Source organism: Ammospiza nelsoni, chromosome 14, assembly GCF_027579445.1.
Source record: "Ammospiza nelsoni isolate bAmmNel1 chromosome 14, bAmmNel1.pri, whole genome shotgun sequence".
Lineage (NCBI taxonomy): Eukaryota > Metazoa > Chordata > Aves > Passeriformes > Passerellidae > Ammospiza > Ammospiza nelsoni.
The window spans coordinates 13,471,364-13,495,993 of NC_080646.1; the positions used below are offsets into that span (position 1 = coordinate 13,471,364).

Consider the following 24,630-nt stretch of genomic DNA (forward strand, 5'->3'; position numbering starts at 1 on the left):
TATATCTCTGTATATTTAGGATTGTTTCTATCTAGTACTGTTTAATAATAATTTTTTACATATTGCTTTTTAACCCTACAATCTTATACATCTTTGTTTCTATTAACACAGAACAAAAAGTGATGTATCCCTTTGATAAGCTTCTGACTATTTAATCTCCCTTAAAATTTTTAGTACGAGGGGAAAATGTTACTGTAGGTAAATTTGTATTAGTTCTATATTCAGGAAAATAAAAAATGAACATAGAGTTAACTTTCAATTAAAGTTTAATTCCAAGTAAATTCATGTGATAAGTTACAGTTTGGACTTTAGTTTGGTTTTGTCAGGTAAATCTGACAGCATTCGAATTCATTTAGCTTGGACTGTGCTGGGATTTCTGAATCTTTTTGATTTGTTTGCTTGTTTGAATGCATAGTAGTGCTTAAAATGCAGCTCTCATCGCAGCCACAGTGTTTGAAATCTGTCATAGAGAATGTCCAAAGTGACCATGAGAGGTGATTACAATCTAAATGAAGAATCAGCTGCCATGTCCCTGACAGAGGCTTCATGGGGTCAGTTCTCAAAAAAGTCCAGAGATGGAAGAGGCTGCATGACCACCCTGGGTTTTGTTTTCAACTACTGAAGTGTAATTACTTTAAGAAAGTTTCCCTGGTCCCTTATCTAAACATCACTGTAATTGAAGTAGCTAACTCTGGTCTTACAGCCAGTGGACATGGATCTACTCTCTTTTAAGCCTGTAGGGGCTGGAAAAACCATTAGATGATGAAGATGATAAGGAGTCCTTAGAAAAGATAAGATATAGCTGGAGTTAATTTTGACCTGGGTGTGTACAGTGCAGGTATATTTTAAGAGTGGCTGTGTAACAGGATCTATCTCAGACTGAAATGTTGGTAGAAAAGCTTATTATGCTCTGCTCTGAATGTTCTCCAGTAGGTTCACAACTCTAGGGAATTCCAGTGCTTTAAATGAGGTCAGTTTTTCACCTAGGGCCTTACCACCATGGCAAAAAGACATTTCCTGGATCTTTCAGACAGTACTGTGAATGTCATGTTGGGTAGTACTTGCCTGTTTTCCTAACAAATATCCAGTTTCTTATACATATTTGAATTATGGTGATCAAAAATTTCCCAATACCTTTTTATGGTAATGGGATATTAGCTTGCTATTCCTCACCCTGTGTTTTTCAGTTTACAGGTTCCATGTACAAAAATGTATTTACTTTTGAACACATTGCTTCTACCATCTCTAAATTTGTCAGTGCAATTTTGTATTCCAGGCTTGCACGGCATTTGTAGATCCTTATGGGTTATTTGCTTTGTGAGTTCAGTAAATGTAGTCTTCATTTTTCATCCAAGTCACTAATTAAGAGGTGGAATGATGCCCAAAACAGAGGCCTGCAAAGTCTCAGCTAATACATTCACCCACTGTTGATCATAAACTCTTAGCTGTTTTTAATCAGCTTCTCTCTGTATTCAGCACTTCTTTTAGTTGTCCTTGGTTCCTTAGTTCACCTGTAAATGTGGAAGTGGTAAAAGCCTTATTTAAACATGTATTATGCAATCTGAGAAAGAAATTTATTTTATATAGGGTATTCCAGCTGAATTGGTATCACTTCTTCATTATCTTCTGACATTTGCAGTCTATTTCTGACAGTATTATTAAAAAAAAAAGGAAATATAGGTTTTTGAGGAATTACAAGCCACTACTTTTCTTCCTCTCTGAAACCAACTAACCCCACTCTTTTCTGGTCTCTGCTCTGAACCATGAGTTCTTCAAAAGCAGTGGCTAAGGTTTCTGAAATGGTAAAATGGCAAGAGCTGGTCAGTCTCCTGAGTTTGTTATTGGGTATAGATAAATTGAAAATATCTATCTTCTCCAAATTCACTTGAATCCATCCTTCTCCTACCTCCTTTCCTTATGTTGCTGTTGTAAAAGGTATTAATAACCTAGTATGGAAGTGTGAGGAGTTTTAATTTTTACTTTGAGTTTACAGAAGGCTGCAATGAAAATTTTCAAGACTACTGTAAGCTGCAATATTTCAGAGTCTTAGTATCATTCTCACCTTTTACTGAGAATAATCTAAGCAGTGATTTGTAGGGACTGTTTGCTACCTACAGGCTTTATATTTAGGCTGTAGGAGTGAAGTGTGATTGATTTTCAATGTAGCTTAGGAACCTGAGTGACTTAGGTAATAGAATCTGATTCACTGTAACATTTAGTCACAAGAATATAAATATGGCTAAATTACAAATATTTTATTAGCAATAAGTGCAGGTTTTCAGGTTTTCTCTCCATCGGGTGTTTTAAACAAGCCAAAAAGGAACATCCAAAAGTATATAGACTCTAAGTGGATGGTTAAGATGACAAATTAAGGCTTATGCAGAGCTGATTTAGATGAATGTAAAAAATTTTTACCTGGAGGAAGAATTGACAGCTTTTAGAAGAAATACTAAAAACTCTGTTTAGCTGTCAGAATGAAATGCAATGCTACGTGACTTGACAAAAAGTCTCCTTTTGTGTCTTTGAATTGAAGGGAGGGTGGTGGCTTGTGATTTTTGTGGCGAACTCCACCATTCCTGTTGGCCATGTAATTGCAGTTTTGGGAATGGCAACTTTTCACAAATTATAAATCAGGTAAAGGTTAAATTTTCAGAAAGCTTCTTGTGATAAAAAGGGTTTTCTTCACATTTTTGTGGTTTTGTACTGCAAACAGTAGCTTATGTGAAAGAAACAAGATTAGACTTCAGATATTGAATTCACTACTCCCATTTCCAATATCATCAAAAAGGTCCCAAGCTGTCACTGCACATTGGTTTGACAGCTCCGAGCTCAAAGAAAGCCAGGGGTCTGCACTATTTTTAAAGTGAAATTGAGATAAATGTGCAGTACATGTGTAGCTGTTAGACTAATTCTTCTAATTGTTGGTGTGGGTCTTCCCAGAAGGTAACTTTATCCCCAGGAGCCTGAGAGTGCCCTGGGGAATTGGGGGGGATGTTTCTTTGGCCTCACATTGCCTGTTCTCATTGCCTGGCACAGTCTCTCCCCCTTGGCATCACCAGGCTCAGCATAGGAAATTGCTGGTGACCATCCCCTTTAATGTTCTATTTTCATTCTAAACAATCATGCATGAAAAATAGACATGATGGATTTTTTGACATGTGGAGATAACACATTTTTCCTCCCTTCATAATCATTTGAAGTCTGCACTGTATCCTGTGTGTGGGAAAGGAGGAGAATCCAGTGCTGAATGTAATGGATGCTGGGCAGGAACTAAAGAGCTATTCAGCACTTGTGGTTTAAAGTGTAGCTTTTTATAAAGAGTCCTCTCTTAATTTACTCCATTTTTGTTGCTCATTAATCTCTGTGGTCTACATGATGATGGGACACTTCAGAACTTATAAAATCAATTTAGAAAAAGCTGCTGCTGGTAAAACTGTAGAATATATGAGTGCTGGAAGGAGCTATTGATTGAATTTAGTAAATACATTTCACTTAGACTATGTACAATCATATATATATGTAAAATAATTTATAAAATATACACTATAGTACATGATGTATATACATATTGCATGAATAGTATAGCATTACACAGAAGGCATATGGATGATCTATATGATGCTGTATACTCTACATAGATTTTGTTTAGTGGCAGATGGATTTCTAAGTCATCTTTGCTGCTACTATTATATAGGTTTTGTGTATGTTGGTAATACACAATAAATAAGGCAGCTTTTTCTTGGATGAGAAAAATCCAATAGAAAGCTGCTCCATCAATATTTGCAGTAATATTTCTACCCCATTTTCCCTTCAATAGCCATCAACTCTGCTGTTGCCATGAAGCTAATGTGGGGTGACTCATTTAGCAGCATATTATTGCATCATTGCAGCATGATTTAAGGCACATCAGACTTTATTAAATTAGCCTGAGTTTTGCAGTATCTCAGTAACATTTTATGCACATTAGCACCACACTTAGTGCTCCTTATGGGGATACACTCCAAGTAAACAGATTAAGACATGATTTCAGACAACTTTTCAGAATTTACCAATTTCTCCTTTCTTGACAATTTAACATGGAACTTTAAAGGTTTGCATCTTGTTGCTTGCAAATTTAGCTATTTGTTAAAGAATAAAATGGCAGCATGTTAGACTGTATTTGTTAGCTGTTACATCCTTAACAGACTAAAAAGTTTGTTTTATTTTTGTGTAAAAAAATTTGTTTCTGAACAAACACTCTAAGAACTTCTGAAATAAACCCAAAAAATGCCTTTAGCATCAATTTCTTGGGCAATTTAACAGATGATCACTTCAGCAAAAGAAATGACTACAAGTGTATGTTACTTTGTCTTTGCATAGTCAGTAATTTGCCTCTTTAAAATTTAAAGAGACTTTAAAGCAGCTTGAACAGAATTCAAACCTAAAGAGCAATCCTGCATTGTTGGGGCAAGTAGTTATCTCAGAGCTCACACTCTAATAGCTGAGGAAGTGTAATAAGGGTATAACTCCAGAAATTTGAGCTGTCTAGGGAGAACATAAAAGCTCATTTGTATTGTGCATAAGCAAAAATGGCAACTTTTTTGTATGACTGGCTGGTGTTACAAGCAAAAGTTAAAACAAGAGTATAGATACCAGAAAATAGCACCAACCTAAATGTATTTTTAATATGTTCTGAAACATATTAAATAATATTAATAAATGATATTTAAAAATAAATACATAATAATTAATTTTTGCTAAAATAAATATTCATTTATATATTAACAATTATGTAAATTATTATTTATATCATACTTTTAATTTATACAGTTATATAAATTCTATAACTAAGGTATTTGGTGTAATGGAGAAGATTGATTTTAGTGTTTTTAATAAAGCATCAAGTAACATTAAGCAGCACTAAGATTAAGCACACAGACAAAAATGTGAGTGTTAGGTTATAAGGATGTGCAAAATGTGTGTGGGAAGCAGAAACAGGATGTACTGACAAAAATGGAAAAGTGGAGAAGAATATGAAAAATGTAATTGGAAATCCAAGTTTTGTGAGGACAAAAACCTCAGAAGTGACAACAGTGAAAGAGATGAGTGATTATGAATAGTGGGGCAGAGCAGGATTTTAGTGGCATTTGACAGCTGGGATGTTGCTTAAAATCTAAGAGTTAGACTAGAAAAAGGGCTTTGTGGCACAGGGTGTTTTCCCAGGTGCTTGTTGTTCAGATGGGTGCAAAGGCACACAGATAAATCCTCCTCAGGCTGCAGGAGCAGTGTGGCAGCCTGGCACTGCAGTTGTTCCTGGGATGCTTTGCCAGGATTTCTGCCAGCCAGTGTCCATGAACAGCCAGAAAGCTTTTCCTCCTCACTGCTGGTGTGTGTCTAAAGATGCTTTAGATGGATCTTTCCAATGAGGCAGAAAATTACATCATTTTCTGCACCTTTCTGATGAGTGGGGCTTTACAAAGGCTACAAGCAGTGGCACCAGTTGCTTTTCTTCCTTCCTCACATAGTTTTAGAAGCAGAACAGAGAACATGATGCCTCCTTAAATCCAAGTAATACTGAATTATGGAAGTATAAAAAAAATTTAAGGCTTGTACATGTGTGGGGATTTCAATACCAATATAACTTTAAAGCTGAAAAACTGGTTTTATTTTGTAAATTCTCTCTTTTTAATCTCCCCTTCTCTGACACTTTTGATATCAGGTGTCTCCCTGAAGCAGATTTTTACAGCTGAGCTATCAATCTCTAAGAAATGCAGCTGCTGAAGGAAAGGCTGACACAATGTTAACTGAAGCAGTGACTCTGGATTCTGCCAGCTGATACCATCCTGAAAGATTGGGATGGGGAGAGGAATATATAGTTTAAGGGCAGATGGAATGTCTGAACTTTAGTTTATTTTGCTTTATTTTACTTCTCAAGTAGAATCAAGCAATATTAACTTTCTTTTCATCATGATTTATTAGAAGTGAATTACTTATCATGCTATTGGGAAAATATCTCCTGTCACTCAGCAGATAAGGAGTCTGCAAAACCTTTTTAGAAAGTAAAAATGTATGGGGCACAGGCTAGATTTCTTTTTCCAGCGCTGGAGGTGACCACCTGAAGTTAATCAGGGAAGACATTCCCCCTGGAATGAAGCGGGTAGCAGGTGTTAGGAATTTGTTATAGTTGGAGGAGGGATGCTATTTATAAAGGGAGAGCAGCTCTGTAAGGAATAATTTTCAGTGCCTTTACCAGGCAGTTTCTTGTCTTTGCCCTTCTCTTTCTCACACTATTTAGGCTTGGCAAATTTCCTTGCTGCCTTTATTTTTTTATTTTTGATTGTATTTAAGGTTATGGGTATTCTGTAAACTAATATGCATATTGCTGCATAAGGAAGAAAAAATATGCTACAGCACAGAGTGCAGGTGAAACTTCTTTGGTGAATTACTATTTGTGTCCAGCTGTTCTGACTGCCTCAGAGTTTGGTGCTTCTCAATTACAAATTTATGGTATTAGTGGAGGATGGGGAAAATATTAGCTCAGCTCTGTACTCCCAGCCATGTCTGCTTATCTGAATGAGCTGGATTGCCCTTTGGATTTTCTTGAAGTGTGCATTCCTTTTGTCTGTAATTACTCTAGTATGTTAAGCCCCCATTTACCTTCCTTTTTGAATTAATAGGTAGAGAAAGTCCTTTCCCAGACTTCACAAAAGCACAAATAGCTGGTGTCAAGAAGAACAGAGGCCCTGAGCAGGACTGGGGAGGGGAGTGAGTGCTGTGGGCAGCCTGTTCTGGGCACGGGGAGTTGGTGCTGTGGGCAGCCTGTTCTGGGCACGGGGAGTTGGTGCTGTGGGCAGCCTGTTCTGGGCACGGGGAGTTGGTGCTGTGGGCAGCCTGTTCTGGGCACGGGGAGTTGGTGCTGTGGGCAGCCTGTTCTGGGCTCTGCTTCCTGGGCCGGCTGGGACAGCACAGCCCAGCCACTGAGGCAGGGCTGGAAGCGCAAGATTTGGCATTTACATTCCTCCTCCATGGAACTAAACCATGCAGCTTGTTTTGGTTTCAGCTGTGTTCTGGAGTGCTTTTCCAGACACCGGTGCTCCTGCTGGCACAGGTTTCTGAAGAGCAGGGAAGAAGGATAACATTTATTCAGGAGAGGGGATTGTAGCCTAGGATATCTCCTGGCCATTTCCTAGCACCCTAGTACTGAATTGAGCTCTCCCTTGATCATATGTGAAAACATTTGGGTTCTCCATGTTAAGTCCTAACAATTAACTGGTTGCTAATTAACATACCCTCATCATGTTAATAATTTTCTGACTTGGTTCTTAGAGCAAGATTTTTCTCTTGGTTGTGTGCGAGAGGAGATGTACAGCTTCCATACTATATACATGAAATGATCTACTAATGGTCTGAAATATTTTAAAATAATTTTGCTGAAAATGCAGAGAATACTTTGAGAACTAAGGAACAGATGCAAATATAGTTTGTTTTATAATATCCTTTATAGTCTAACTTCTGTAAATAAGGCTCAGCATAAAATCCTTTAATATTGACTCCTCATGCTAGTATCATGTAATCATAAAGGAAAGCAAGGAGGGTGGTACCATAAAAATTAAAAACTAGATGAATAACCACTCAGCAACTTCTCTTGTAAAATTTTAGAATTTTCCAGAAAGAGGCTTTTGTATAATCACAGAAAGGAAGCTGTTCAAATTGCTGTTTTCATAATGTAGCAAAAAGATTCAAAGGCAAAGGGAGGGGTGCCTGACCTGGAATCACAATGCTTAGTAATGCCTTCCTAGAATTCAGTCAGCAAGGCAAAAATCCCTTGCCCGGGGGGATGAAGGAAGACAAGCTGAGGCAGCATAACCTCGGGGATTGGACACAACATCAGCAGGGTGCTGCTTTAGAGGCGTAAAACTGAATTTGTAGTCTTGCCACTATGCAGCATCAGTGCAGGGGAGACAATATTGCAAAAGAGAAGGAAGGGACTCTTCACAATATTTGTGTTAATCAGGGCCTTTAAAGACATTTAGATGCAAAAAGAATACAAAATGATTTCTTCCCTTTGCATTTAATCTTTGCTCTCCTCATGGCTAAAAATCCCCCATATATGTAATTCTGAATCAACTCCTTTCTTCTCTCTCCTCTGTCCCTGTGCTCAGTCCCAGTATATTTACACATGAACAGAATTTGCCACAGTAGCAGCCTCTGCTTAGGTGCACACATGAATAAGCAGCTCTTGGTGATCTGGAAAAGCTTTGGCATAAAAAGAGAATATATTGATAATCTGATCTTCACTGGAGTTACCATTAATTGGAAAGACAGTAAAGCTAAATGTAATTTTGTTTATGATGTTGCATCACTTCAGTATTTAGTACCCTAGGTAGCTGGTTTTAAATCCAGTGAGCAAGATTAGCCTGATTACACTGGCAGGATGCAGTTGATGGATGACTGTCATTATCTTCTCAAACCTGCATGATACTTTAGGTATAGGAGATGATAATTAAATTTTCAAGAGACTACACTGAGATTATAAGACCTAAGTATTTTTTTTTAAATGAGGAATGTGTTTGCAATTATCAACATGTTGTTAGAGGATCCTCTCCTGAGATGTTTTATTGGCAACCCCTGATTTCCTTTAAATTGATCAAGGAGAAAAAGCTCAAGTTATCATATAACACTTTAGGTGTTGTTTTGGTTTTCTAATTCTGGTATTTTCCTCCTCCTGAAACAGACCAAAAATGTATCTGATCAAATCTATTGGTAATGGCTTGAAGATGTACAGGTTAGCACAATATATTTAATGAAATGTTGTTTGAGACAAAACACTAGAGAGGATCATAATTAATGCCTCATTTTCTGCCAGTTGCTATTGATTACTCATTCAGAGTCCCTTTGTTCTCAAAATGGTAACACTGTATTTCACATTACTATTTGATGATATTCTCAGGATGAGATTCTTTAACAACATGCTGATAATTGCAAACATATCTCTAAAATTTAAATTTAAAATGAATTTACATCATATGTCAGTGTTTTTTTCCAAATTCAGCTCCTATTTTGGAGTGCATATTCATTACAGTTTCCAAAGACTGGAGACTTGAGTAAAGTGAAATTCAACCCTTTATATCTTAGTTATATTTTTGGCTTGAACTGCATGACGTGGAACTCAAGTGAATGGTCTTTTTGCAGCCCTAACCTCTCCACTGGACTTGGATTTCAGAGCAATTATTCATGTTTTAGTGTTGTGCTGGGTTTTCCCTTGGAAACACCATAACAGAATATACAACTTTGCTGGGGGATTTTGCAAGTTTACCAGACTTTGACTTTTCTGTTTTGTTATATTCTTTTAAGCCAGCTTATGCAGATTGTCAGGTTTATCTATTAGGCAAGACATGCAATCCTGAGACACGTTCTATCCATGCTGTAAGTCATCCAAACAGCTCACTGAGTAAAAAGGACATGCACATGAAACTTGTGCTCTACCCAGGGCAACATTTCAAGTTTACAGTAAGGCAAGGAATGCACTTGCCATCTGCTCTGTGTAATTCTGAGGAATAGAGAGATGCCAAGTGAGTTTGTCAGCGACTGTGGCGGGATAATGGAGGGATTTGATTGAGATGAATGGTGTTGCATTACATTATTTTGTAAAAGTAAAGTACTCAAGCTCACAATTTTTAACTGAAAACTCAAGTACTTTTTATTTGTTTTTTACTTCTAGACAGTTTTCCTGCTTTAAATAGGTACAGCCTGACTGCTAGGATTGAAAGCAAAAATTTTATGAAAAGGAAGCTACTGCAAAAAAATTAGGAAAATAAAATCTAGTCAGATCTAGTTGACTGTTGGGGAGGTTTTCAAGATCTAAGTTTGCAGTTGGTGAGTTGCAGCTCTCATTTCACTGCCAAAGCAGACTGCCTTATTATGCCAGCATAATAGGCCTGTCATAATCAGTTGCATATAATGGGCTAATGCTTTTATTCTCAACCATATTATTCTTTTGATAGAAAATAATGAATAATGTAAAGGCACACAGTTGTATTTGGATGAAACTATCACATAGTTTGGCTATGGCTATGCTGGGAAAATTTGAATTCTTAAAAGTGTTTGCCAATGTTTGCATTTAAGAAAAGAACATGGACAAGATTTAGACCAGGAAGCACAAGGCTACCTGCCTATGGCAAATACATTTTTGAATAGGTAAAAAAAACCTGTATATAGGCAGTGTATGGAGTGTGTTTGTTCAAACTGTTTGTGTGCTTTCCAGGACAGCTTGGCTTTCCTGTTTGCATAGAGCCTAAACATTTGAGAGCTGCAAGGAATATTATGTAAGGACATCTGTGGCCTTTACTTGTCCACTTTTTTTTTTTTTTTTTAAATATCAAAGTAAAATCAAAGAAATGTTTACCAATGTATTAAAATTCTGCTGGCTGGTGTCCTAGAAGTTCATTGAAGGCAGAGCAGTGTTTTGGCATCAAATTGTATCTGCAGAGTCAAAGAGCTGGGCTGCAGAGAAGAAAATGTAGGAATTAGTCAAACTATTTTTTACTTTTATGCTTAAATTATTTGAAAGAATCAATTAAAAAACTATTTTAAAATAAGTTGACTGAGGACCTTCTTTTTATCTCAGGCATATAATTTTGATATAAGCATATGGCTGATTGGCTTGTTAGTTTGAATGGAAGCAAACTTTGCCTGCATGAAAATGCAGCTGCAGTGCAAAGTTACTTGTTTCCTGTGACAAAGGTGCATAAATCCACCCCAATATATAGATATGATTCTTTTCCCCCACCTCATCCATACAGTGATTGAATAGACACCTCCTGCATTTCATTTTATGAGAATACTCTTTAGGAAAGTGACCCTTTAAAGCATTTGTTGAGATAGTGGCCCTTGTGAAAGCCTTTCCTATTTGGGTCAGGCCATGCTATTTCCCCTGAGGCTGTCAAAACTGTTCTTGGCTTCTCTGAAAGGGATAAATCTCAAAAGTAAAGCAGTCATTTTCACATCTTTTTCTCTTTTCACTTCTGAATCAGGCTTGCTGTGTTCTTAGTTGATTGTAATAAAAGCAAGTTTTTCCCTTTTTATTTTTTAAAGTTATTGAACACTTATTGCTTAGGGAAAACATTGCTTTAAATAACTTTTTGTATATCTTGACACTGGATATATGCATTATAAAATCCAAAGAGGCAAGTTTTTAGGAGTGATGCCTGTTTATTTACAATGGTAATACAGACAAGGACTTGGCCAAGCATTGAGAGAATAACCAGTCATTGATTATTCTTTGGTAATTGGATGCATGCTTGGCAGATGAGGTTCAGAGTGAGGGTGCAGGTTCTCTGTGGAGAATGCCCCTAGCCACGTGTGTAAGTGATCTGCCTCTGCACAGGGACCTCGGGCACTTGGGCAGGAGGAGCTTGATGCTGATAATACAAAGCTGTTCTGCTATCCTCAGTGGTATTTTTGTATTCCTTTCTTTATCAGATGCCCTTAGGAAAGGATCAGTCCTAATCAATATTTTTTCTCAATTGGTTCAAACAGGCAGAAAAATCAATGAGCTGAACTAATGACATCTATTTTTATTTTCTTTTGGAAGACTGAGGAACAATTATAAAATTCTAAACAGATGTTTCATTTGATTGGGCCAATGGTTAAAGAGGGTTGTGGTTTTGTATTGCTTTGGTTTTTAAGCATTATTTTACAAATAAAAAAATGCTTACCCAAACACAGTATAGATTGGAAAACTTCTTCAGACTGTGTTGCACAGCTTGAGATTTACTATAGCTTGAGTATCTACTATAGTGCTTACACACTAACTTTATATTATTGTAGAAGTCAGGCTGCTTTGAAATTCAGGGTCTGGTGAAAATGTCAAACACTGGAATACTTAGGGCAAGAGCAAGAGTGGCAAATGTCAAGAAGTAAAGGTTGGAGGTTAAGGCTGGAAAAGACACAGACTCATGCCTTTTGGAATGACTTTGCAAAAATGGATTTCAGAGTTTTTACTGGTTGGTTCTTTTTATTTATTTAAAAAAAAAATCTTTCCCCATCTCCTAATGAGTAGAGGAGCAGAGGAACTAGGAACATTCCCTTTTTTTTTTTTTTTAAGCATGAGTATGGATCCCATTGCATTTCCAAACTCCCTGCAGTGGTCAGGGGAGATGGAGGGCTGTGTCTGATGTGAAGGGGCCGTGGTTCCTGATTGTGTTTGACAGCTGCTCTGAGCGAGCAGGGCTGCGCTCCTGACCCCCAGAGCTCCTGCCAGCCTCAGCACTTGTGCTGCTCTGGGAGGGGGACCTTGCCTCAGCTCCTTGAAATGACAACTACCACAGTACTTCCTCCCTTCCCCACAGGCTATGCTAAGCAATTTTCCTTCAGTCCTGGGTATTCTTGGTCAAGAAGGTCAAGTGTTGACCTAAGTGAGAACTGGTTTCATTTCTTCTTCTGGCTTGTGTTGGTTTGGAGGAGCTGCTTATCACAAAACATTGCCCAGGTTTCCTGCATAGTGTTCACCTCTAAAACTGTAGGAAATGTTTAAAATGGATCTTTGTTAAATTCAGATTTATACTGAGTAAGCCAGATAGTCTGATGTTCATGTTTTCTGCAAAACAATAAAATCTTAACGATTTGACCAAAGCAAAAATTAGAAGACCTCAGAACAGCCCACTAGAAGATTTCCCCCTGCATGTATTTGCTATATACTTTTGTCACCCTATCAGAATATCTCATTCAAATATGAGTTTCAGATTGAGAATTCTGTTTCAAAGACTGTTGTAAGAATAACTCTGAAGAAGTTAAGCTGAGAGGAAGCTATTTCTATGCAGTAACATTTTTAATAAATTTTGATCTTCACACTTTTGTATAAAATACTTAACACTTTTGGGCCTTCCTTAAGTTTATGATGTGGCAATTCTTTCACATCCCACTCTATTCAATTAAAATATAAGATTTTCATGCTCAAATTAGTTATCAAACAAGAAAAGAGAGACATTTCAATGGTGATACAATGCAAAAAAAGGCTTATTTTATATATATATATTCTGTAACTCTGTCTGAAATCTTCATTTTTTGCTAATCCCAGTGCACTGCAAGGTGGAAGGCATTTAGTACCTTACTGTGAGCTCTATGAGTGAACCTCACCTTTCACATCTCCTCACACCAGACAGATCTGTTTTGATGATTTAGTATAATGCAAAAATACATTTATTTATGGATGGGGTATTTGGGCCTCAGAAGGAAGGTGAGGAGAGGCAGGAGCAGTGAGTACCTGCTGTACCCCAGGCAGGCAGCAGCACTGGAGCAGCTCCTGCCATAATCCAGCCCGTGAGCGGGTTTGGTGATACCTCTGGAACCGTGTGGGCATGAGGGCTCCTCCTGGAGAGCAGCTGATGGCACAAGGAATGTTGGCTTGGGAGCAGCCAGGCTGAAGGAGGAATTAGGTGGGGTTTTGGTATAAAACTTACTCCAGTTAGCAGTCCCTGTCTTAGCATCAGCTGGCAATGAAATGTCAGTGCAGGTGAGTGTAAGGAAAAATGCCCGTTGTCCTGCCAGCTGTGCTTTACCCCCTTGTCTGGGAAGGCTGCACCATGTACTGACCATGGCTGAAGAAATCCAATTGCTCATGAGGCTGCTGCTTCCACATGACCTTAAAATACTGGCAGACATGAACAGCAGTGTGTCTTTAGCTGTGTGCAATGTGGAGTGGATGCTGCTCCGTGAGGAAAGCTGTGTGCACCAGCCAGGAGTGAAACACAGTGAATTTTTACCACCTGCTACAAGAACATTTTCTGTACAGACCGTTCTGTGGGTTCCCTCTATGTCAGGACTTTCAGACTAAAATAAAGCTAAGCATAACATCACCCAGGGAAAAAAAATGTTGTTCTAAATCACCAACATTCATTTCAGTTTTACAGAGGAAACCCAAATAATGTGAGGTTAAACAATATACAATGCACTTGTTAAGTGTTTAGAATGTTTTTGTTTTTACTGCATGGGAAGGGAACAAAAAGGGTGGGGTTCAGCCACTTTGTTAGTTTGAAGGGTTTAAAGTGTCAATTTGTCATGTTCTGTTCATTAATCTACTCTGTTGTCTCTTGTCTGCATTTGATTTTTTTTGGACAATTTTATTCCATGTTTTTATGAATGTAATCTAAGTCTTGATTTCTAAGTATGTGCTAAAACTTAATGTCATGCTATAAACTCTTAGCAGTTTTTATCAATTATGTTTATATTGTGTAATAGAAGAAGTGTTATATTGCAAACTAAACAAAGGATTATGATTTTTGTTTAAAATTTAAATATTTATTCTTTCAGATGTTTTCAGCTGAAATGGTTATGGCTTTCTGGAGGCTCACAGCTAACCTTGCTCTGCCTTTCTGAGTTATGCAGTAGTGCATACTCTGAACATTGATTTTAAAAAATCTACATTTTTTGAGCTCTAGAACCTTCAGTAAATCCCAGTACATTCCTCTAAATGCCAAGAGCAGTATGTGTGGTTATAGTTTGTCAGCCTGGCATATTAACAGCTGCATTGTAGAGTTTAATTTGACTTTTCTCTGTGTACTTTGCAGTCCAGTCTGCTTCGTTCTGACATGGGGCTTGGCAGTGCAGCTCAGCTGGCATCCTCTGGGAAGCCTGGCACCCCCTACTACCCCTTCTCTGCCACCAACCAGCGCCGCCGGCCGCTGCACGACTCTGCCGCTCTTGGTAAGTCATACACACACTTCAACTCTGCTTCCCAAGGCTTCTCTGCAGACTTTTGGTTTTTGACGCTTCATTTAATGTACAGGAGATTGTGCTGAGCAAGTGAAATTGCATCAAACTGCTATATAAGAGAAAAACTGGAATTATCAATGTTTTCTTTGGGACGCTAGCTTCGATTCGACACTGGTCAGTCTGCCTTACAAAACAAACAAGAAACTCTAATAAAACCCTTAATTGCAAAAGCAATAATGACAGATGGATAGGAGCTGATGACCAGCTGAGTGCCCTTAACCCGTGCCATCATTAACTCCTGGAAATGCCTGACCTTGAGGTCATTACCATTATTTAGTAGGGGAAGGACACAAAGGGGAAACAATTATCCTTTTATATGCTAAAAGTAACTTTATTCAGGGCAATATATAGTTCATTGTAATTGGTTCAACATGCCTTTAAAGATCTTAGCAATTGGAAGCTAGTAGTTTATCCTAAAATCAAACTATCTTGCAAAATATGCAGGAGGAACGTGCCTTAAAATTGTTATAATCCTGTTGACAGTATTAGTATTTTAATCTGGGGATAGCTGGAGGTGAATGGAGTTTTCATACTTGGTCACAGACAGTGGTAATATTTTATAGCTTTCTAATTCTGTTGAATCAGAGAATCAAGAATGAGTCAGCTGTTCTGTAGTATCTGCTATAAGACTGTTGTGAATAATTGGGTGTGCAAATAAAAAAAAAATCTTTTTGGTATAAAAAGAGAGACTGTAACCTTATATTGTAGTTTACCATTATATTCCAGTTATATAACTTGGTTACCATATATTTAGGTATTAGTGTGATAGGTCGTTAGAATTTCTCTAATTATATAGTTGAGTCTTTAATGCCCCTCATTTGCATAGCACTTCTATTCCATAGTAAAAATCTTGTTTGTTGGAACCATGTAACTCCAACCATATTTTACGCAAAATAAAATTTTCAAATGCAAATTGCTTTGTGAAGTAACTTGAATATTAACTATAACTGCAAACTTCTTGGGCACTAAAATAGTCCTGAACATGTTTGAAATTGTTTTTTAAATATTTTTTAATAAGAAAATATTACTGTAGAACATAATCTTATGTATTATGGGATCATTTAATCTGAAAAAGTCTTCTAAACCATCGAGTCCAACTTTTAACTCAGCACTGCCCAGTCCACCACTAACCCATGTCCCAGGTGTCACATGTACACATCTTTAAATCCCTTCAGGGATGGTGCCCACCACTTCCTGGGCAGTCTGTTCCAGTGCCCAACACTCCTTTCAGTGAAAAAAAATTTTCCTGACATCAAACCTAAATCTCCCTTTGTGCAACTTAAGGCCATTTCCTCTTCTCCTAATATATGTGTGTATATATGTATTTTAAATATATATTTGGGTTATCTTTTTACTTGTTGTCAAACCAACTGCCATTTATCTTGGGGTTGGCTGCCTTTATGAAGATTGTTGTAAGTATTCCTGTTGCTCAGAATACCAGAACAAACACAGCAGTTCCTCACACCTGTTTCAGAAAAAGAACACTTAAATTGTTTACAGCTTGAGAGGGTGGTTGAACTTCAAGAGAAAAGAACTGTGCTTTAAGCTGCTGCTGCTGCTGGTTTAGCCCACACTGAATTGGGTTTAGTGAGGAACTACTTGCAGTGTAACCTGCTCTGGGTTGGAGTGGCAGGGGGTGTGAGCTCGGCACAGGGTGCTCCAGAGGTGCAGGGAGGTCACTGTGTGCAGCAGGCACTGAGATGGTCCTGAACGAGGTTCTTGTTTCCTGTGCAAACTCTACAGAGTTTGGGAAATTTCTGATATTATTAAATTAAATAAATGGAAGTGAAGTGTGGAGTTTTCAGAGTATATTTAGCTTTTTCTTTGAAAGAGAAGCTCAGGGGGTATACATGTGTTTAAACTGGAGATATTCCTCTTTTTGTCATGGTTGAATCCGAGGCTTGTAGCCTGGGATATGGCAGGTGGTGGTTACAAATCCATGGAAATGTTTTTCCAGGAATGTCAGGAAGAGGAAGTAATCTTTTATCCTGAGTCTTTTCCAATAGCTTGAGAAAGTATGTCTGAGTTTTAATTTTTTTTAATGGACTTGTTAAGTGCTACAAATCTGCTGCCTGAGAATTTCTAACAAAGTCAAATTATGCCATTTTATCCCTGAGAAGGAGTTGTCTGACCAGGATTATAACAAGCTCTTGTTAAATTTCATATTAAATTGCATTGATACCAACCAGTGTTCTCTTCCAGGTGACATTTTGAATCCAATATAAATATGTTTTCCAAAAGTCCTTTTCTTTCTGATCATGCCCTATGGGAAACAATGAGAGTAAAGATATCCAGCAGATATTTCACCTTATCTCACCTTTATCTTGTCATATCATCATAAATGTTCTGAATGAAAACAGAAAAATAAGAATTTTGTGTTTTAATTAAAGACTTTATTGGTTAACTGTTGAACCGGTAATCTCACCAGATACTCATTTTCAAAAATCAGTTGTTTTGTAATTTGCATGCAGAGTTTTCAGATTAATTGTATTAGCATCTGAATAAACTGGTTCAGGTTCTTGGTTTAGGTAGTGGAATTGCTGGGTACTTCTGTTATAATACAACACCTACTGGAAGAAAGAAGCAGTATAATACCTCCAACTTTATTGTTACATGCAAATTTGAGATGTATTGATTTTATTACTCAAGGAAAGTAATTACGTCATTAAATTTGCTGTTTATTTACCACCTTGGAAGACTAAAAACTATAAAATGTACATCATGTTAGTATTCTTAGAGTATAAATCATGTCAAATTCCTTTTGACATGTCTTTACTCTGATGCACAGAAAATAAAGCATTTCTCTTGCTAATAAGTCCCATTCTCCTCCTTGTATATATCAAAACCATACTTTGTTTTTAGCAAGTGTATAAGGTCATAGGTATACCCTTCAGAGTAACTGTTCTTAGGAATAACTGTCTTCCTTAGGAAAAGAATCGAAAGTAACTATTTAGCAAAGCTGTATTTTAGAGGAGAACATGGTTATGTTACATTTTTATATTGATGTGACAGACAAATCTCTTTGCCAGGGAATAAAAAAAACCGCATGAAATTGGAAAATAAGACATTCATCATGGAAGAAAAAACTGAGCAGTGTAGCTATTTATTCTTTCTCACCTATAATGTAGATATTTGATGAAATGCTATTTTTCTTGTACAGATCCTCTACAGACAAAGAAAGTAAGAAAGGTGCCCCCTGGTTTGCCTTCTTCTGTAAGTATGACATTTTTTACTTGTAGTGATAAAAATTGGGCTCAAATTGCATTCTCCTTACCTGCCATACATACCAATTACGTACCTTTAGCACTAGGAGGGCTGTCTGCTGGACATGAACAGCTAGGCTAGGTAATTGGGAGTGGTTCTGCAGGACTAAATGCACATTTGATGTGGAATTTTTAGATTTCATAGCAGTGATTTGTAGCTCGCTCATATGCTCCTACCCACTTGTCCCTGTCATTTGAATTCCTCTCTTGGGAAGAGAGCTGGGCCAGGAGCTGTCAAAGAAGATCTCCTGTACAGGTCTTTTGATGTTTAATTAGTCATTATGTTGCTGAACAGGAGGACAGACAGAGATTAATAGCTGAGAATCTTAGAAATTTACATTTGTAATAATCCCAGTGGAGCTGAAGACATTAAGATTCGGAGGACATGTACAGCTCAGCTTGCCTCAGTAGGACTGAGGTTATTAATATGCATAAATCACCGAGTCAGATGTTCATTGTGAAGTCCTGGTGGATTTTAAAGCCTTCATTAAGCCTTTCCTAACTTCAGCCTAGCATCAGGAAAGCTTTCAAGCAACTAGTTTGTTGATCCCTCTTTGCTTGAAAATTTATCCTTCGAGAATAAAGGGCTTTGATAAAAAAGGTTGGAAGGGTTTTGGTGGAAAAATCATTAATGGCTGTGATAATCTAATGCTATAAGGGTGTTTTGTGGTATTAAATATGCTTTATTCTTAAAAGGAAGAAAATTGTTTATAAATGAATCTGCATTTAAAAAATCCACGTGAAGTGAAAAATCCCCAGTGAAGTGAAGGACAGAATTATTTTTTCCCTTGCTCAGAACAAACAGGAGGGGAGGGGGAAGCTCCGCTGCCTTGCGGGATACATCTCTTTGTTGTGTAAATGGATGTTGGGCTTTTATTTGGCAGTACTTAACACATGGGCGCAGGTGCACTTGGATGAGTCATAACTCAAAGCCGGATAGGCTCAATAGAACACAGTGCACAGGAACAGCAATATAGCGGCAGCAAAATGGGGCTGAGCTTTTCATTTCCTATTGAGCCTGAACTACGGATGGTGTCTTCTAGTCCTCGCAGCTCCCCTGTTCTCTCCTCCCTCTCGTTCCCTTCTTCCACCCCCTGCTCACGATGATACAGACAGAACCGGCATCTGAAATCCTATTTTAACAGTACTTCCAGATGGAGCTGAGATAGTGGGGATAGCCTGGGGCAGCTGTGCTCTGAACCTGCAGCCTACCTGGAAGCCAGGATTGCAGCTGCAGGCACTCTTAAAAGCTTTTGCTTGCATAAGCACTTGGGCCCCACTAGAGGCTGAATAGCTGCTTGATAAACAAAATGAACACAATGCCTCAAATCATTATTCCCGAGGCCAGGAATATTCTTCTTTCCCCCCTCCCTTTTTTTTTTTTTCCCTTCAGCAGCAGCTAAAAATAGTTTGGCAATTTACATTTTAACAGTTGCGTGTTATGTAGGGTGGCTTTACAGTCTAGCAGATGATTTCTGCTAGATTAACAAAAATATATTTAAAATGTCAGAGAAGCTGAAACACATAGCAGTGCAATTTTCGTGAAATTTATTACAGTAATTCTAGGCAGTAATAAAGCTTATGCTACACATTTAATATTTAGTAGCATCAGCCAGGTAAAGAGATCGTTTTGGAGAACGAAAGATTTCTCTCATTTGTCTTACCAGGGTTTAATTTTAACAAGCAGTATTTTTCAAACGGTTTTCATTTAATTCTTCTTCTGTAAGATTGGAGACAATGACATGCTGATAGATTTTATTTGTATTAACATTGTACCAATCTGTGCAATTAAGTGCAGTTACTGTGAATAATCAATGATTGTGATGCTGCAGGTTTTAAGCACTGTTTCTCTGTATTTCAATGCTTTCACTGCTGAATAGAGCCTTGAAGTAAAATGATACGTTACAAAAAAAATTGAGATATTGCATCTGTGGAAGATGATACAAAACTAAATTTTACTGAGCATCATGAGAAATTTAAATTGACTAGATCATTATGTAAGTGTAGTCTTTATTTTAAATATACTTTCCTAAGAAGTCAGAATGTATTGTGGGAAAAAGTTGCTTTAGTGCAGAGAAGTTTAATTATAATATGAAAAGTCAGAGGAAAGATGATACTTAATTTTGTTATACAAATCTGTGTTTTTTAATTTTTCAGTTTCTAAAATATTGCTTTCTGCAATGTTTTTGTTAGTATAAGGCTGCCATGTCAACGGATCCTCAGCAGTAATTTAATTTCCTAGATAACTGTAATTTAATAACAGTCTTTTAAGTAATAATGATTCAAAAATCCCCAACCAACCCTTCCTCTAGTTTATTTCTTTTGCCCTTGGTTTTATATGGTATTTTCTGAAATTATTAGTTTTGAGGTTTATCTTTTTTAATGTTTTCTTATCAGGGCCTAAAGTAAAAACAGTTACAGAGAAAAGTGATGGTGAATTGCTTGGCTTCTTTCTGGAATGCAACTCAATCTGAATTTGTCCTCTTACTGCAAAAATTAAATGTTCCAGGCCAAATGCATTTTCAAGTTTTTCTGTTGTAACTTGTTAAGTGGTGACTCACTGCCCAAAACATTTTGAATGTTGACATGCAAGCATTTATGTTAAACTACAACTACTAAATTTAAAGCACTCTGAGGAGGATAGAAATTAAAAAACATATTTTTTTAAAAGCCAGATTTGAGTGAACAGCAAGATTGCTATGCTGTTTATGTTATGGGGGGGGAATACTGTTCAGTGAGTTATATTGTCTTCATAGATTGAAAGCTGTTGTATTTCTGAGAATTCTTCTGATTGTAGGAGTGAAGGAAGCCAGACACTAATAACATCATGTGACCTAAAAGCAGCGTAGCTCCTCGGCCAGGCACAGCAGTGTCAGGGCTTCCAGAGAGCTGCTCAGGCTGCACAGGGAGAGCACAAACAAGGGAGGCTCTCAGAAATGCTCAGGGACATCATCATCCAAAAATGGATGGGCTGGGAGCAGGAACCTCCTATTTACATGTGGAGTCAGGAAATATTTCAAACTAAGATTTGTTACTACTACCATAATCAGTGGCTATCATGGGGTTGTAATTCTAAGTAAAATAGTGTGAATATCTATCATCATTCTTTTGCTATTTAATTAGTGTCATATCAGAGAAATAGCTGGAATACATTGTTATCTGTTGATTTTTGTTACAGAAAATCAGCTGTGACATACAGACATAAAAGTCTGCTTGTTTTCTGTGTATTTTCTAATAAGTATTTTGAGTATATTAGGCTTTCCATAGTACCTGAGATGTTCAGTTTAATATTAAACTTTGAATTGCACTTATTTAATAAGAGATTGTCAAATTGGTATTTTCTGATACCAGAGATTTCTTTCTAAATTCAAACTTTTATTTTTCAATACATGTAAGTCAACTTGTAGTTTCATTATAGGAGTTTCTCATATATCACTGTCTATGGTGTGTGTATAGTCCACAAGTCCTAATTCTTGCAAGAACTATTTATGGTGCAAAGACACAGCAGATTGTGTTTGCATGCAGAGAACTACCTCCCATTTAAGGCACTTTTCTTTCTGTTTTCCTGCCAGTCTTTTAAGACTGAGCTTGTAGAGATGTTTCAAATCATGTCACATAAAGATACTGATGGTAAAGAAGAAAGATAATAGATGTTGCTCGCTTCTATGTTCTCTCCTTCCTCTACTCTTCACAAAAGGCTAAAAGGAGATTATTTGAAATGGTAGAATGGGAAGTATCTTTTGAATGATTATCTGAAACCAAGTTTTTGAGAGTTTAAAGTTTAGACTATTAGAAATAATATAATGTTCACCACACTGAGTGGACTCTGTCAGTATTAGCAATTTCCATGTGTATTGAAGTAGCCTGGTGTAAAGCAACACCACTGGAATACTTTATGAACTGTGTGGCTCTGAATCAAAGCTTCAGAGCATCCTGAGCAGATACTTTGTGTAATGTTGAACTGACTGTGATGTGTTTAACTGACTTTCTAGGGAGACGTTTTTTGGTAAGATTTTTTTTTCCCACTGCCCACAAACAGTGCCCAAATGTGAAAAGCAGGATTTAGTTTGTTCAGATCTGTTCTGAACTGCCTTGCACAGTCAAGTGATGCATTCAGCTGTCACTTGTCTTTAACAGTGAGAGCTCTCAAAGCCAGCAGGAACTCTCCTGACCCTCTCCTCTGCTGTACTGCTGTGTTTTAGAAAGCAAGTTTAAATAATGAAACTGAGTAAATAAATCTTTATGGATAATGCCACACAGAACTTAGGATTTCTTCCTCAGTACACAGTCTTCCATCTTCTGCTTTCTGCTTGTTCTTTGGTTGCTTGATTTATGGAATAAAGTCTTTCGGGACTTGCTCAGTACTGCTTTTTAAACACTCTGTTCATCTATGTACCTGAACAAAATGCAAATGTATAAAACATCCAACCTCTAAATTATGTTACAAACCAAGTAAAAATATTTGAGATGTTATGTTTAATAAGAAAAAGGTCTGTTTTTCTGGTTAGATTATTGTAGGGTTTTTTTTCAACATGGCCTTTATTTGAAATCCACCTGAAAACCGCGGTATCCTCAGATTATAGCATCCCACCTGCTCTTTGCTGCATGAGAACATTTAGCTGTCATTAAACAAGCAGGCAGCCCATTGCAAATTCCTGCTGTGAGAGTTCAGCTTGACTTCTCATTGAATTAGGGTGAAGGTACTTGAGCAACCCTCTCTTAAAAGCTTTTACTAAAAATTGCAATCAGATTATTTTTCCAAACTGTCCTGTCATCTGACTGCAGTGAACTAATGTAAGGTTGCTGAATTGAGAGATCTTCTCTGAAAATCCTGCATATACATACATCCATGATGGATACATAATGATGTCAAATAATTTCTCTGTGTTTGGATTTACTGGAGGTACTTTAATTTTGAAGTTTTCATAACATATCAAAATGAGTGTATTGGATGTTCTTAAATTAGAGTGTAGATTTGCATAAAAGAACCTTAAATTTTGTGCACAGTTAGAAAAAAATGTTATTAAAAAATACTGAATTGCAGCTCATGTTATTTAGGGAGAAGTTACATGGAATTTCTGCAACTCTGCTTTTCCTCAAAGATGAATGCGTCCATTACCACAAATTGGTGCGGTCTTTTGTAACAATAGATAAGGATAGAAGCTTTTCTGAAGACTATTTCTTACTATCTTTTGCTTGATTATACTTGTGGCTTTGGTGGGAAGATGTTTATAATGGTTGAAGTGAGCTGGCAAAGTCGTGAGGAATGTTGTGTTGCTGGACTTCCATGGGCTGTTGAAGTGAGAGGTTTCCCTTTGCTTGCTTGCTCAGCCCCAGAGTGGAGCCGGGGCCAATACAAAACCAAAACAACTGCAAAACCAAAACAAATGCTTTTCAAAAGAATGATACTGAAAGTAAAGCACTGCATCATTTTAAAGTAAAATTTCAGATGTAGATGTGCCTTTACACAATGAAGCAAAGAAATTGAATTTAATTACCTCTTTTTTTAGTGCCACAGTTGCTTGTGACATCAGGTTTTATAAAGCAAGCAAGTTGTTCAGCCTTGGAGATGCAGTTAAGGGCTTTCATTCCACTTGCGCTGATAGCTAGGATTAGTTGTTAGTTGTTCCTTTCTGTAAGGCACGGGCGGGTTCCTGATCCTGGATGTCAGAAGGATTGTTTGGCTTGTGATAGCTCTCGGCTTCATTCGCAGAGCAGTTTTGCCGAGCAGCGAGCTAGAGCACAGGAGAAGGGGAGGGACGCAGGGCGCTCCATGCCGAGGCACAGCGAGCGCTCAGCGTTCCGCCTCGCCATGTTCAGGGCTCCCTGACAGCCAATTTCTGCCTCAGCCTCGGCGGCGGCTGCGGACCGGCCCGGCCGGGCGCAGGTCGTGCCTCTGGAGCCCCCTGCAGGCCGAGGCCGCCGGCGCAGGGCCGGGCCGGGCACTGCCGGGCCTGGCGGGAGCCCCGGGGGGGCCGGGCCGGGCACTGCCGGGCCTGGCGGGAGCCCCGGGGGGGCCGAGCCGGGCCTGGAGGGAGCCCCGGGCGGGGCCTGGAGGGAGCCCCGGGCGGGCACAGCCGGGCCTGGAGGGAGCCCCGGGCGGCCGGGCCGGCAGAGGGACCCGCAGGGACCACGCAGCTGCTCACGGCCAATGGCCCGGCCCGCTGCAGTTGGTGCGCAGGGATCTGTGCTGCAGGTAGTCCTGTGCGAGTTTCAGTGACGGCCGTGCTGGTTTATCTCAGGGTTTAAAACTCTTTTAAGGTCTGCCTAGGTTTCTAGGTTGGATAGGTTTTTATCACGTTTTGTGGTGATTATCTGGCTTCTGATAGGAGAGTTTATTGCCTCAGGATAATAAACATGTTTGTTTACTTTTTAATGCAGATATGGGTGGTTAAGGCCTTCGTATAGGGACTTTCAAACTGTAAGTGCTTTATATTTCCAGAAAAATAATAAAACTTTCTGAACTTGACCAATATCCTATCAAAGTTAAATTTGAATGGTTTTGAAACAAATTTCAAACTTCCTCTAAGAAATTAGTTTGGAATTGATTGTGAAAAATGGGATATGCAACACTTTTTCCCTCATTCTTCCCATTCAAAGAAAATACTTGTTTAAT

The 24,630-nt window shown here is 38.1% G+C and overlaps 1 protein-coding gene and 1 long non-coding RNA gene across 10 annotated transcripts in view; one reads left to right on the forward strand and one right to left on the reverse strand.

Moving 5' to 3' along the window:
- Positions 1 to 24,630, forward strand: part of TCF12 (transcription factor 12) — a 159,488-nt gene that overhangs the window by 90,738 nt on the left and 44,120 nt on the right. For all 9 annotated transcript variants that reach the window (XM_059481975.1, XM_059481974.1, XM_059481978.1 and 6 more), the window contains 2 exons: positions 14,547 to 14,682; positions 17,912 to 17,964. In XM_059481975.1, the coding sequence (XP_059337958.1) occupies positions 14,547 to 14,682; positions 17,912 to 17,964 (189 nt within the window). The remainder of the gene's footprint in view (positions 1 to 14,546; positions 14,683 to 17,911; positions 17,965 to 24,630) is intronic.
- Positions 9,654 to 23,915, reverse strand: LOC132079395 (uncharacterized). The gene is made up of 2 exons (XR_009419402.1): positions 23,513 to 23,915; positions 9,654 to 10,482 (listed from the first exon to the last, which is right to left on the reverse strand). It is a non-coding gene; the product is annotated as an uncharacterized LOC132079395 (long non-coding RNA).